This window comes from Euleptes europaea, chromosome 6 (assembly GCF_029931775.1).
Source record: "Euleptes europaea isolate rEulEur1 chromosome 6, rEulEur1.hap1, whole genome shotgun sequence".
NCBI lineage: Eukaryota > Metazoa > Chordata > Lepidosauria > Squamata > Sphaerodactylidae > Euleptes > Euleptes europaea.
The window spans coordinates 35,692,851-35,706,822 of NC_079317.1; the positions used below are offsets into that span (position 1 = coordinate 35,692,851).

At 44.4% G+C, this 13,972-nt stretch overlaps 1 protein-coding gene across 1 annotated transcript in view; it reads left to right on the top strand.

The window, feature by feature from the left end:
- The first annotated feature begins 3,338 nt into the window (after positions 1-3,338).
- Positions 3,339-13,972, top strand: part of TMED10 (transmembrane p24 trafficking protein 10) — a 32,501-nt gene continuing 21,867 nt past the window's right edge. Inside the window, 3 exon segments of the mRNA XM_056851849.1 lie at positions 3,339-3,358; positions 13,040-13,112; positions 13,115-13,405. Of these exon segments, the coding sequence (XP_056707827.1) occupies positions 3,339-3,358; positions 13,040-13,112; positions 13,115-13,405 (384 nt within the window).

Below are 13,972 nucleotides of genomic sequence, written 5' to 3' on the forward strand. Positions count from 1 at the left end.
AGCTGCCTCCCTGCTGCTCAGCTAGTCTCCTCCATCAAATGTGGATAAAATTAGAGCAGGCAGTGACGCTCACCTACGTCTACACAGGGACTCCAGGGAGATAGAGAGAAAGCCAGCCTCAGAGCTCTGCCATCAGTGGCAGAGGCTGCCAGAGTATTCAAGCAGAACCTGTCACTAGGGCAAATGTATGCAAACCTTTACGGTGGGGAATGTTAAGAGTAAATGGCTGCTTGCTATTTATGTCAGAGCAATCCAGGAGATGTACTCAATTCATATAAAATTATATCTATTTAATGTTTGCTTCCAGAAATACTTTTGAATTACTGTTGTAATTTTTTTAATTAAACCTACATTTGCAGTATTGGTCTCTGTACATCATATAGGTTTCTCAGATGGTGAAGACAGCAGGGAAGTAGCTAGTTTAAATTAGTAAAGGCCCTTCTCATCTATGCTCCAGAAAAGTGATCCCTGGAATTGGGTAAAGGTTCTGTCTAGTTCAGGCCTTTAGACTTTCAATTGCATAATTTTGAAAAAGGTAAGTATGCAATGAATATAAAAGAGAACAAAACGCCCAGGCTAGAGCGAGCATTAGATATTCAGATCCATATTTAGGCACATAAATAAGCTTAAGGCTGATTTCTCAGAGATGCTGGCCACGCTTCTCATAGCCTTGAAAAGGGCAATGATCAGTACTTTGGAAAATCAGGTCAAAGCTTATTTCAGTGCCTATATATGGCTTGAAATGTCTAACACCAAGCTTATACTTTGCACATTTTGACATTAGTGTCCTTTGAATAGACTAGTAGTCACAGAATGGAATGTGAATCATAGAGTTGGAAGGGACCACCAGGGTCATCTAGTCCAACCCCCTGCTGAATGCAGGAAATTCACAACTACCTCCCCTGGATCTGAATTACAGATATTATTTCTGGGGAGAGGGGGGGACCAACAAGTCTCCCTCTGGTTCTACCACATTTTTAACCATCTCTCCCTCCTTTAATCTTGGATGTGAGCATCCCTTATTTCTGACCCTGGCAATGTACCTTTGGCTCTATGAGTCACCCCCAAAATTTAGGAGCCAGACTGTTATCAACCTTCAGAGTTTTGTATTTTAATTACCATATTTTCAAATTATTGTTACCACAAAATCTATCCTAAACTCTTCGCATTTTCTCATAATTTTATTAAAATTATGACAGAGAGTTATAGTATATAAATAAATAAAGCGAATCCCCGGTTGTCATCACCACAACAAAACGTGAACCTCTAACCCCAATGTCTCCCCAAATTCTCATAATTTTGTTATTGCTTTAAAAAACTATTTAATGGGACATTAGAACCAGTCTAGAAAGCAGCTGTTTCAGAAATGAATTCGTGTATGACCCTTGAATAACGTCAAGTTCACACGTAAACAAGCATGGATTGTGGACAAGAACAAGTGAGGAACAGCTTTGCTATGGCTCTGTGCTTGGAACCAGGATGGGGTTGTCCCTATGCTTGCAAGCCCATAACAAGTGCTCCGAAGATTTTACCAGTTGCTGCTTATTTTATTTATTTATTTATTTGGAAAATTTATCTGCCAACCTGCCTGGGAATGTAGCTATTAAACATTTATTTGTTTGGTTCTTGTAGGTTATCCTGGCTGTGTAACCGTGGTCTTGGTTACTTATGAGAAAAGATGGAATGGTTCCTGTGTCTCTGCATCGCAGTAGAAAAGTTAAAGAACAAAGTAGATGTGCTTTCTTGTTCCAAAGTGTTTCCAATCTCCGGGTCTGTTGAAATATTTCCTCCCCGTAGAGGCGTTCAAAATATTGTCGAAGGCTTTCACGGTCAGAGTTCATTGGTTCTTGTAGGTTATCCGGGCTGTGTAACCGTTTATTTGTTTATTAAGAGAGACAGAGAAAGAAGCAATTACAAGAACTTCATGTATGACATAAAAACACAATAAGGCATATTCTGATGTGGAATGATAGATAAGTTTTGTATTTCTACTGAGGTTAGCTAAGAGACACTACAATAAAATAATTGCTGAAAATTCTAGGCAGCACCACGAAAATTTCTAGGCACTGTGGCAACCCAACATCTGGGATTTGCCAAGCCTCACCTTATCAATTACATCTGGCTGGAACTCTTAAGGATGGCTGAGATAACTGCAACCAGCTTGTTGACTGGACTGGGCCAGCTGGGGCCTCTACTGTATTTATCTGTTTGGTTTAACACTCCTGTTGGTAGACAACTAGATACTCCATAGGAAACTCACAAAGTTTGATGAAGATGAAATGAAAGTTGTGGTTTTCAGTTACATTATTTGTTTGTTAGTTTATACCTTGCCTTTCTTCCCAGTGAGGACTCTAAGCAGCTTTCAGTATTGTTCTTCCCTCCCCCATTTTATGCTCACAACAATCGCCTTACAAAGTAGGTGGCGTTAAAGAACAAGCCTAACTGGTCCAAAGTCACCCAGTGGGCTTCCATGGCAGACTAGGGATTCAGTCATGGATCTTCCAGATCCTAGTCCAACGTTCCTCAACAGCATACCACCCTGGCTTTGACGATGAAGTGGAGGCCTGATAGAGACATAAAGTTATGAAACACTCTCTTCTGACACACACATGAGAACCTGGAGTAATCCCTGCTTGCATTCCCAGCACCTAGCAATCTATGGAGCTGCTGAATAAAGAGTTTTTGTTCTTAGGTATCCGTCCCATACCACTTTCATTAAAGTTGGTAAGATGGTGACCATAGAGACCATGCACCATGCAAGCTTTATCCCAGTGTGGGGTCTGTCAGTGGCAGCATGGTCATTTCCCAAGCCAATATTGCAGATAGGGTTGCCAACTCCAGACTGTGAAATTGGAAGTGGTGCCTGGGGAGGGGAGGGAGCTCAGAGTGGATGTGATGCCATAGAGTCTACCCTCCATAGCTGCCATTTCCTTGGGAGGAAATGATCTCTGGGTTCTGGAGATCACATGTAATTTCAGGAGAACTGGCCCCACCTAGAGGTTGGCAACCCTAGTTGCTGCCCCTTACTGTAGGATAGCATTGAAGCAGAAATAGGGATGATAGTTTCCAGGTAGGACCTGCATTTCATCTGGAATTTCACCTGATCCCTAGACTACAGAGATCAGTTCCACTGGAGAAAATGGCAGCTCTGGAGGGTAGACTCTACAGGCATCACACCCCTGCTGAGCTCCTTCCCCTCCCCAAATTCCAGCATCCTCAGACTGTGCCCCCAAATCTCCAGGAATTTCCCAACCAGGAGTTGGCAGCCCTATGTGGAAACTATCTCACCCGCCACATCTATTTGAATGCTGTTGACAACATTCCAAGATGCAGCAGCCATGACCCGAGAGCCCATGTGGTAAAATGGTTAGAGGAGAGACCCAAATTAAAATCAGCCCAAACTACCTCACAGGGTTGTTGTGAGGATGAAATGGATTAGGGGGGAATCATGTACACTGCCCCAATCTCCTTGGAGGAATGGTGAGGCTGTAGCTAATAGCTATTGATAAACCCTATCCTCCATTACTTTTCTTTTTGTATACTGAACCCATTGCACCTTGGTGCTGTCAAGTGGATGAGTCCATGTTCTCATGTCTGTGAGAGAAGAGTTCTTTTTCCTCACGGTATTCACAACTGTAAAAACTTCTTTTTATTTCCCCACCTTGTCTCTTTTAAAAAAAAAACAGAAAGCCCCCACATTTTTAATTGAAGAAAAGGGGCTTGGGAAGAGATATTGATTCCCATGGCCAACTAATTTTCTTTAGACCCACAGTCTGCTGGCTCTGGTCAAGTAGGTTTTGCAAGTTTTTCAGATAATACAAAAACCTCTCAAATCTTTTTTTTTTTTTTTTTTTTTTACCAGAGGTGAAAGTTGGATGAGTTTATATTCTACAAGCAGCAACTCCTCTTTCAAACAGCCATCAATTCTCTGGGGCAAACCCCCCAAAAACTCTCATGTCCATCTTCAAACCCAAGAAAGTACTCTGACTAGTTCCTATGACTAGTTCTAAGTGCTCAGCTATATTTGTTGGTGGAAAAAGAAGCAAGATGATTATTCATACAGTACAGCCTAATTTAGTGGAGGGTCTTTCCAGACAATGTGGTTTTCTGCGGGGGGGGGGAGGGGGAGAAAATGCCACCCAGCATGTTCTTCCATTTTGGAGGGATTGCTGTTACCTTGCATTCAATCCACAAAATGCAGTTGCTTAGAAACAGCTATTCTTGTTAAAGTGTGAAAATCACACTTGTTTTCCTGTGAGGATGGTAGCTGAACCTATTTATTTATTTTAGGAACGTATCCTTCTCCACAGGGTCTCATGGACACTCAAAGTGTCTTGCAACATATAATAATATTTAATAAATCACGATATCACAACTACCAAAAATAGGTACCAAGAGCCCAAAACATTAAAACAGCCTAAAAATAGCACATCAGAAGAAGATAAAATAGCTTCACAATTTCAGCCTCCTCACCCCATGCGTGCTGGAATACAAAAGTCTTCAACAGTTCTGAAAGATAAAAATAGGCCTGGTCTGCTAAACTTCTTTGCAAAGAAAGTTCCATTGCTGAAAATGTCATTGTCATTGTTCTTTCTGTCAATCTGACTTTAGATGGGAAACAGTTTTGGAATGAGGCCCCAACCAAAGATCTGCAGGACCAGTCTCACATGGGCTAATGGCACAGGCACTTACTGAATGATGAGCCACAGCAAGGTGCATTGTATGTCCCTCCCGGGCCTTTTGAATGCTCCACCGTCTCAAAAAGCTTGTTGTGTTTTGTGCTACTTCAAAAGCATGCAAGTGAAGTTTTACTTTTTCTCATAAGCCTCAATTATCAGGTGCTTGACATAGCCACACTGTTTGTCCACAGGTACACTATAATTTAGAGAGCCCCATGGCACAGAGTGATAAGCTGCAGTACTGCAGTCCAAGCTCTGCTCACGACCTGAGTTCTATTCCGACGGAAGTTGGTTTCAGATAGCCAGCTCAAGGTTGACTCAGCCTTCCATCCTTCCAAGGTCGGTAAAAGGAGTACCCAGCTTGCTGGGGGTAAAATGTAGATGACTGGCGAAGGCAATGGCAAACCACCCCGTAAACATAGTCTGCCTAGTAAACGTTGGGATGTTATGTCACCCCATGGGTCAGTAATGACCCAGTGCTTGCACCGGGGACTACCTTTACACTAGAATTTTCTGCAGCTAGTTATGCAAACATTCTTAAGCAGGAAAACCATGGCTTGGTGAAGACTCCCAGGTGTGTGCATATGCAGATTAGTGCTTAAAGATGATTACTTTAAATGGGAAAAACTGGTGTACCTGCACAAATAGATGCTGTGTGAAGTGGCCCTCCAGACTCCAGCCACTCTGAGTTTCAAGTAGCCTACACTCAGACCTCTACCAGCCTCCATCCCCTGAGGACCCACAGTAGTGTCTGTCCCAAGCCTACAGCCTTTCAAGATTTATACAAAAAAATTACAAAATGGATTGCTGCCGCAGAGGAGTCAATGCTCCACTGTGAATGAACTTGTCCCATCCAATAAAGATGCAGTTTCACAAAAATCCACAAATATTAACTCATCCCTTGATTTGCCTGTGGATGATGATCAGATAGATCATAAAGGTGATAACTGGTATATATTTTATGCATATGGGGAGGAAGAACATCTATATTTATCTTGCCCTTCCTCCAAGGAACTCAGGGTGGCATGCACAGCTCTCCTCTCCACTTCATCTTGTTAACAACCTTTTAAGGTAAGTTAGGCTGAGAGAGTGTGACTGGCTTAAGGTCACCCAGTGAGCTTCATGGCTGAGTGGTGATTTGAAGATAGGTCTTCTGGGTCTTAGTCCAACCATGAAAGCACCCTGGCTCTCTACGTTTGTGACTATGGTTTTTGTGTAACTGAAGCTTAGGAAATGGCAATCTCATGTATTTTGGAGAAGCAAAAAATTGCTGTAGCATGGTCATAGGGGAAGCCATGCTTTCCTGGTGGAACTGTCTTCTGAGAAGGTAGCAGTGGTCCAGCCTAGGAGGCAGCAGGCACCTGGTGCACCCTGATGGGTGAGACAGCTGCCAAGGGCAACAGATGCCCCAGTCATCGAAACAAAGCCCCAATGTGAGTTGCCAGCCTGCCCTACATCTGGCTGAAAGTATGAGAGGAGGGCAGAGGGCAAGGTCAGATGGCCAAAGGGGGTGCAGTGAGTAGCAGGAACCGGGAGGGTAAGCCTTCCTACGTAACACCTCTGCCCACATACAGATGGATCTTGCAGAGCTCAGCTATGCTAGCATTAGTCAAAAACAGCAAGAGTCCAGTAGCACCTTAAAGACTAACAAAAATATTTTCTGGTAGGGTATGAGCTTTCGTGAGCCACAGCTCACTTCTTCAGATACAGCTAGAATGTGAATCCATCGGTCTTTAAGTAGAGGAACAGTATGTAAATGTGAATAGCAGGCTTGATTGGATTAGGTGTGATATGCAGAAGAGTCTGTGATGTCCAGGGGAGAGATGGGTGTGGAGAAATCAGCATTGGTAATGGGCCATGAATGCAAGGTCTTTATTCAGCCCAGGTAAATGCATTGACTTTAGTTTGAATATCAACTGTAATTCAGCAGTTTCTCTTTCCAATCTCCCTTTAAAATTCCTTTGTAAGAGAACTGCTACTCTTAAATCTGCAACAGAATGTCCTGGAAGGTTGAAATGTTCACCCACTGGTTTTTGAATACTGTGGTTTCTGATGTCAAACTTATGTCCATTTAATCTTTGTCTAAGAGACTGACCTGTTTGTCCAATGTAGATTGTGGAAGGGCATTGCTGGCATATGATGGCATAAATCATAATGCTAGCATTAGTTACTGTGACATATTATGATTTAGCAGTGCATAGGCCTGTTCAGTTCTCTCTGTCCTGTTGCAAAAAGGAAGGCAGTTTAATTGAGATTTGAATAAAAGTTCAGAATAAAAATCTCAGATTAAAAGTTCAGATTTCCCCCCCACCAGGACCAAGTATGTTTTCCCAGTTCACAGACATTCCAGTAGTCCCCCCCCCCCCATTAGATAGGGGAAAGGGGTTTTGGTCCAGTAACCTAAAGAGGAACTGGAGAGTGTGAATGCCTCACTTTTCAAGCCTTGTACATATTTCTTTACAAATTTGGTCCCTAAACCCTCAAAATAACTCCCTATGGCTTCTGGTGCTTCCTGCACAAAGAGGAAGTGGAAGCCTCTGATACATTCAGCCAGAGCAGAACCCTGTCTACCATCCAAGGGGATTTCAGTTTTGATAATTCTGCTGGAAATCCCCCTTACTCTCTCCTGCTGCCCCAGTAGTCTACTGACTCAGTGCAATTTGCAGACAAATTAGCTTGAGATGTCTGTCTTCAAGTGTCATTTTCAGTGGTGCTGGTAACTTGAGGGGCTCCAAAAGCTCCTCCTAGCTATCCTACAGCATAACATCCTCTTGCATTTTACTCCTATCTGTCTGCCATGGTCACTAACACTTGTCCTATTCCAGGAAAAATAATCTCCATTGACACACCTGTGATATGCCTGTTGACTTAAGAATTCATCAGAAAGTTCTTCCCCTTCCTGTTGGTTGCAGCTGTACTTCAGATCCATCTTTGACCTCAAGAGAAATGTCCTCAAGGTTATTTGCATCAAATGCATCCCATGCACATAGGCAAAATAAGATGGCTCTGAAACAGTAGGGAAAATAAGATGGCTCTGAAACAGTGGACAATCTGTTGGCGGGTTGCAGCATTTATTGGCACCTGCAAAATCTGATACATGCAATAAAGGCTGCAGGAGTCTTGACAGGAGTGCCTTCTGGATTCATATCCAGAGAGCCACCTCCACCATGAGGAAAGGCCACTAATCCTTGCCCTGCCTTGAAACCTCCAAAGATTTGCAAATGGGCTTGCAAGGGATGGAAGCTGTAGTGCATGTATATAAGTTTGGGGTTAATTTCTAGGTAATAGCCAATGCTTGAACTGTGGAGGGGGGATGAGGGTGGTCTGACTGCCATCACTCAGGTGCAAATCCTTGAGAGGGCTGTTGTCCTTTTAGGGGTTGGCTAGGCTAGAATAAACCCGAGGTCGGTGTTGCACTAAACACACTAATTTTTTGTGCCTAAGGGCAAAGCATTTTATTGCCTACCAGGTGGCTGCCACAAATCTCTCTTTAGATGCTTCAGTCCAGGACACCATTCTAACAATAGCTGATATGCATTACTTTTCTCAGTTTTCTCAGTGTCCTTTTGTTTTAAGGACACTTGGGAGCTAAGCAGGGTTGGCTCACATTCAGTACTTAGATGGGAGGCCACCAAGGAAGACCAGGGTTGCTATGTGGAGGAAGCCAATGGCAAACCACCTCTACTCCTCTCTAGCCCGCACTGCCCCATGCCACTCAACAGCACAATCTTCTTTTTACCTCAAACCAACTTAGCTGGTGAGTCTAGCTCTCCTTACGGAACTTCAGAATGCAGAAGTACCCCATCTGGTCTAAGTCACACTTATTGTGGTTTGGATGAGGCACCAAATGCTGGAGAAGTCTTACTTTAGAAAAGATATTAATACTGCTTCTCTCCATGTGCCACCCTGGTTTTTTGTGACTTCCTGTGCTCGTTCAGTGTTTCCCATTCCTACCTTTTGCACACTGATCTCTTCAGAGTATGAATGCAGTCTGCTGATTCATCAGTATTCATCAAGCGAACTTCCCTTTTCCCTAGAGGAATATTTTAAATAACTGAACATTCAGACTGCCACATTTATCCTGTTTGTGGAAAACCAACTAATAGATCCCCCATCTTCAAGCCGCCTACAGCACTAGGGAGACCCCAGGTGTCAGATATTAAATATGTGTATCTGCCCTGATTTTGAACGTGCAAAATGTTATTTTCCGCCCTTTATCTAGACAAAGCACAAGTTGTTGAAAGGGAATATTAACTAACATGCACCATTGGCGGTAAAACACCCCCCCCTTGATTGGCAGAGGCAATATAGAATACAGCCCTTTAGCACTACCTGTAATATAGTCTACCTTGATATGTGTTGTTGAAGTGCACTGGCTATACATGATTATTTATATCTTGCAGGTGAATTTGGTTAGATCTCTGAGGTTCTAGTCCAATATACATTTGTTGTGAGTTTCATTGAACTCATTCAGGACTTCCAAGTAATTATCCATAGGAATGGACTGCATAGGTTTGTAATGGTCAAACTGTGGCTTGGATGCAACAGAACATTTCCACCCATGGAGCACAACTTTCTTGCCTCCCCCTTCCCATTGCTGCCCCAAATGCCCCCCAATACTGTTCCTTGGGGACATGGGATCCCCAAAAAAAGCATTTTGGAGGTCATTTGGGGCCGGACTGGGAGGGAGATGAGAGAATCAAACATGTTGTGTTGGATCCAAGCCTATGTCTGCCTAGCAATGCAGTCCTAAGCAAAGTAACACCCTTCTAAATCCATTGACTTTAGTGGACATTGTACTGTACTGTGGAGAATGCGCTAATTAATTCAGATTAATGACACTAGCTTTTGTAATCAAAGGGTGTCCTTACAGGGTTTTTTTTTTTTTTTTGTACAGTAACTCTAGAATGCATAGAGCTTTTCTGAATTTTGGTTTTTGTTTTGTTTTTTTGCCATGAAGTACAGCCGGATTATGATGACCCCTTGTGGGGTTTTCAAGGCAAGAACAGAGGTGCTTTGTCATTGCCTGCCTCTGAGTTGCGACACTGGTATTTCTTGGTGGTCTTCCATCCAAATACTGACTAGGGCCAACTCTGCTTAGCTTCTGAGATATGGCAAGATTGGGCTACCCTGGGCTATCCAGGTCAGGTTAAAGTTGTTATAGGTGCTGGGGAAAGTGCATTTTACTGTGGCTGTGTTGGATGTTAGGAAGTGAGGCCTTCTAGAGCAGCAAACCCAACTTTGGACCTACGGTACTTCATTCAGTCTGCACATTTCTAAAGAAATACGTTTTTGCAATGATACTATAAATCTCCAGTATTCTTTCTTCAATTCTCTGTGAGAGAGAACTGGTGATTTATAATACCTTGCCGAGGCTTCCCTGATGTTCCTCGTTGTTTGGGTCCCCGTTGTGGAGAAAAGTGGGGTATAAATGAAGTAAACAAATTAAAACATGAGATTCCAATGATAATGAAAAGATACTCAAATTGCATTTCACACTTATTCCAAGCTTTATTAGAGGTTAAATTTATTTGGATTCTCAAATTGCCCAGCAAGCCCATCTAAATTGTGATGTTTCCATAAGATATGTGCTTAGGATCTGAATTTGTTGAAGAATCTTGAGGATCTAGTAAAGGATCCTTATAACTGGAAGCACTAAAGGAGCAATAATCTAAAGTATCCCATTCCCATCCCTTCCTGTGGCATAAAAACTTGTTCTGAGGGTCAGATTACACAATCCTATCATTTCCTTTAATGTTAAAAAGCCACTTGTGAGGAAGAAGAGTTTGGGTCAGGGGTTAAAATATTGGTATACCTACTGCAATCTGGTCATAAAGCATAGATAGTAAAATGGAAATGTTGTCTTTTATAATTCCAGGTAATCTAAACAATGGCTACATTTGTGAATTTAACCACTTATTATATGTTAATTTGAGACATGGTTATAAATTGTGTAGTATTGAATCCCCCAGCAATTAAATGCTTACTATGCTGAAAGGTACACTTCATTTCTGGACCTCCAGAGCAGCTTAGTATCCACCATGTTGATCTACCTGGCAAAATCAATCTAACCAGACAGGAAACAAATCAATAATTTACTACTCAGTGCAGAAATTCTTTTTGCAGTTAACGTTTGGTTGATTTTGGTCAAAGTCCTACAAAATAGGACCACACAGCCAGACGTGGCTTTGAAGTTCACATGGCTGAGTAGGCAAGCTGATATTAAGCTAAATAGAAACTTGCTTGTTTAGCAATGATAGCAGTAGCAGTTTTTAAAAAGTTCAAACTGTGCATTTCTCTCTTTCTGTGCAGATACAGCTTTGCAGGATTGCATAACCTTTTTGATTTGTTAGGTTGGCTATAGGTTTTTATGGGCATAGAATGTCCCTGCTTCTCTCCCTCCTCCCAGTGTGGCTATGTTGGAAGGAGCAGAGCACAAGTTAATCACATTCTTTTTAACACCACTTTTGCTGGCACGGCTAAAAGGAACATGAGTCAATGCTCTACTCCCCCCATCAGAAATTTGGGAAATTGTCCTGGAGGGCTGTGTGATAATGGCATCAGTAGAGCTAATAGGATGCAAAAGAGCTGTGTAACTTCAGGAGTCCCTCCCAGAGGGAAATGGGAGATCATCGGAGTCTCTTGGCTGATTTCCCACTTCCTGATGGGAGGGGTACTGGAGAGTGTCCAACAAGACTTTTTTGCTCCTTTTCCACTACCAAATGGGAGATTACCCTAGGAGTCTGTCCAGTAGCACCTTAAAGACTTACAAAATTTCTGGCAGGGTACGAGCTTTTGTGAGCCACAGTTCACTTCTTCAGGTTGCCCAAGAGGCCCCTATAATACAACAGGGTTCTATGGGAGGAGCAGCCATTGAATTCAGGGTGGAGCTGTCTCTGAGCAGTGTCTTAACAGGTGTCTAGACTATGCTAGTTCCTGACATTGGACCTGTGATTTTTTTCAATTGCTAAAGTCAAGTTAGATCTTCTAGCTAAAGAGGATATCTGCAGCATTCTTAACAAACTAAGATACAAATGTAAGGCCTGTGTAACTCATCTATAGCCACCTTTTTTCTTTTACTATTTTGAGGGCTGCTTCACAGATACCTGTAGCAACATAGGTTTATCTATAGGCAGGAGTGAGCCTCAGACTTGGGTGTCTTCCCCATCACTTATTAACATGCATGAAAGAATTTTTAAGTAAGCAAAGGAACCTGTACACTGCAAAAAGGAGTGAAAAGATTATGGTGTGTGTGTGTGGGGGTCTTACTCGCATAAGCATTTACCTGCATAGATCACAGTTTACATTAAAGGTCCTATACCTGGGAAAGGCGAGAGCCTTTCCCAGGTATAGGAGGGTTTGTTCCTCTGATGCCTCATCTATAGTCCACATACCTAGGCCATGAGTGAACTGATCCAGAGCCACTACAGAAACTCACTAGATAGACAAGAAAACATACTATGTGCCAGCATAAATATTCAGTTTTATTTTTCTGGATTATAGTTTGACTTGGTTTTAAACACCGCAGGCTACATGTACAAAATGAGAGGACACCATGTGCCAGATAGAAATAATGATGCAGCATTGCACATTAAAATGAAGGATAAGAATTGGTGGTAGTGCATATTTTACCAAACAATCTTCTGAAGGGATGTTCATCAAGTGAGATATTAATCAAGGACACCGATTCCTGTCCTCATATTGTGGCATGCCTTTCCTGTATAGCTCTCTTCTGCCTGCTGTGATAAGAAGCACTTAATGTCTACTTTACTAGGAGTATGGCAGGCTTGCTGTAGTACTGGACTGCCTTGTCTATAAAGGAAAATCCAGTTGAAAATAATTGCCCTGCTGCAGGAAGAGCTCACCATCCAAAGGTATGACTGCCGACTTAGTCTGATTATACAGAAATTCAGCGTCACCCTAAAAAAGGGAAATAACTTTCTGGAATAGTTTTGTTAAGTCTTCAAGGCGCCACTGGACCTCAGTTTATTTTTCTGATTGCGTCTTTAGGTGCAGGGTCCAGTTTTAGTGTGGTGCTGTGACCCGAAAAAAACTTGAAATCTTTTACTGAGACTTGCTTTCACCTAGAGTGAACTTACTTTGGGTCAAAATTCCTTTGGTGATCCCCCTCCTCGCTCCAATTTTCGAAAAGAAACGGGGCTTGTTTTTGGCGGCCCCTCTTTGTTCCAAACGATCAGATCTCACCACCACCACCACCCCTTCATTTTTATTGCTTCTCTTCAGGGCTGAGGCCCGCCGCTCAAAACAGCCACCGAGGCAATGTCGTGATTTCTTTGGGGGGGGGGGACGGGGCCTAATGCCACCACCTCCCCACTCAGCCGCTGTCCCGGTTGGCCCAGCGGCCTCCGGCCGGCCCTGCCTCCTTCCCTTCCTCACGCAAGCCGCGCCGGGTCACGTGGCGCGGGGCCGGGGCGGAGACAGAGAGGCCGGCCTGCCTGCGTCGGTCTGTCGGACCAGCCGCCATGCTGTTGCTGCCGGAGCCCGGCGGCCGCCCTCGTGCCCGGCAGGCCTTCGTCCCGCTCCTCCTGCCTCTCTTCCTCCTCCTGCTGCTGCTGCCGGGGCCCGCGCGGCCCATCTCCTTCCAGCTGCCGGGCAAAGCCCGCAAATGCCTCCGGGAGGAGATCCACCGCGACACTCTGGTCACCGGCGAGTACGAGGTGGCCCCGCCGCCGGGCTCGGCCACCGGCCCGTCTGCCGATCTCAAGGTGCAAGGCGGCGGGCGGGGAGGTTGCGGGACTCCCAGAGGGCGGGCGGGCGGGTGGGGGGACGCCCACTCTCGGGTGAGGCGGGAGAGAGCCGCCGGTGGGCGTGGAGCGGTGTCCGGGGGCGGCGCGTGGGCTTCCTCCGCCGTTTGTCGTCGGCCGTTGTTCGGCCTTCCCGGCCCTTCCGCCGCTTGGGACACGTCAGCCCGGCTCGCGTCTCCCGATAAGGCGGAAGGAGGAAATAGGCCCAGCCCTCGCCCGAGTGTGTGCGCGGGGATTGCATGGGGCGCAGCGTGACGCCAGGCGCCCACTCGGCCCCGCTCCTTGTCTCCTGTGCAACAGGTTGCCTTCCGTTTTTGGAGCGCTCTCCGTGATTCTGGCTGTCAGCTCTCCTCATTTGGCCATCTTCATTTTCTCTCTCTCTCTCCCCCCCCCCCCATTCCTCCCGTTTTGTTCTTCACGTGAGGTTTTTTACTTCCGCGTAGCCACTGCAACTTTAGAGTTTGCAACACTTCAGGGCCAGATTTAGGTATAAGCTAAACAAGCTATAGCTTAGGGCCCCACTCTCTT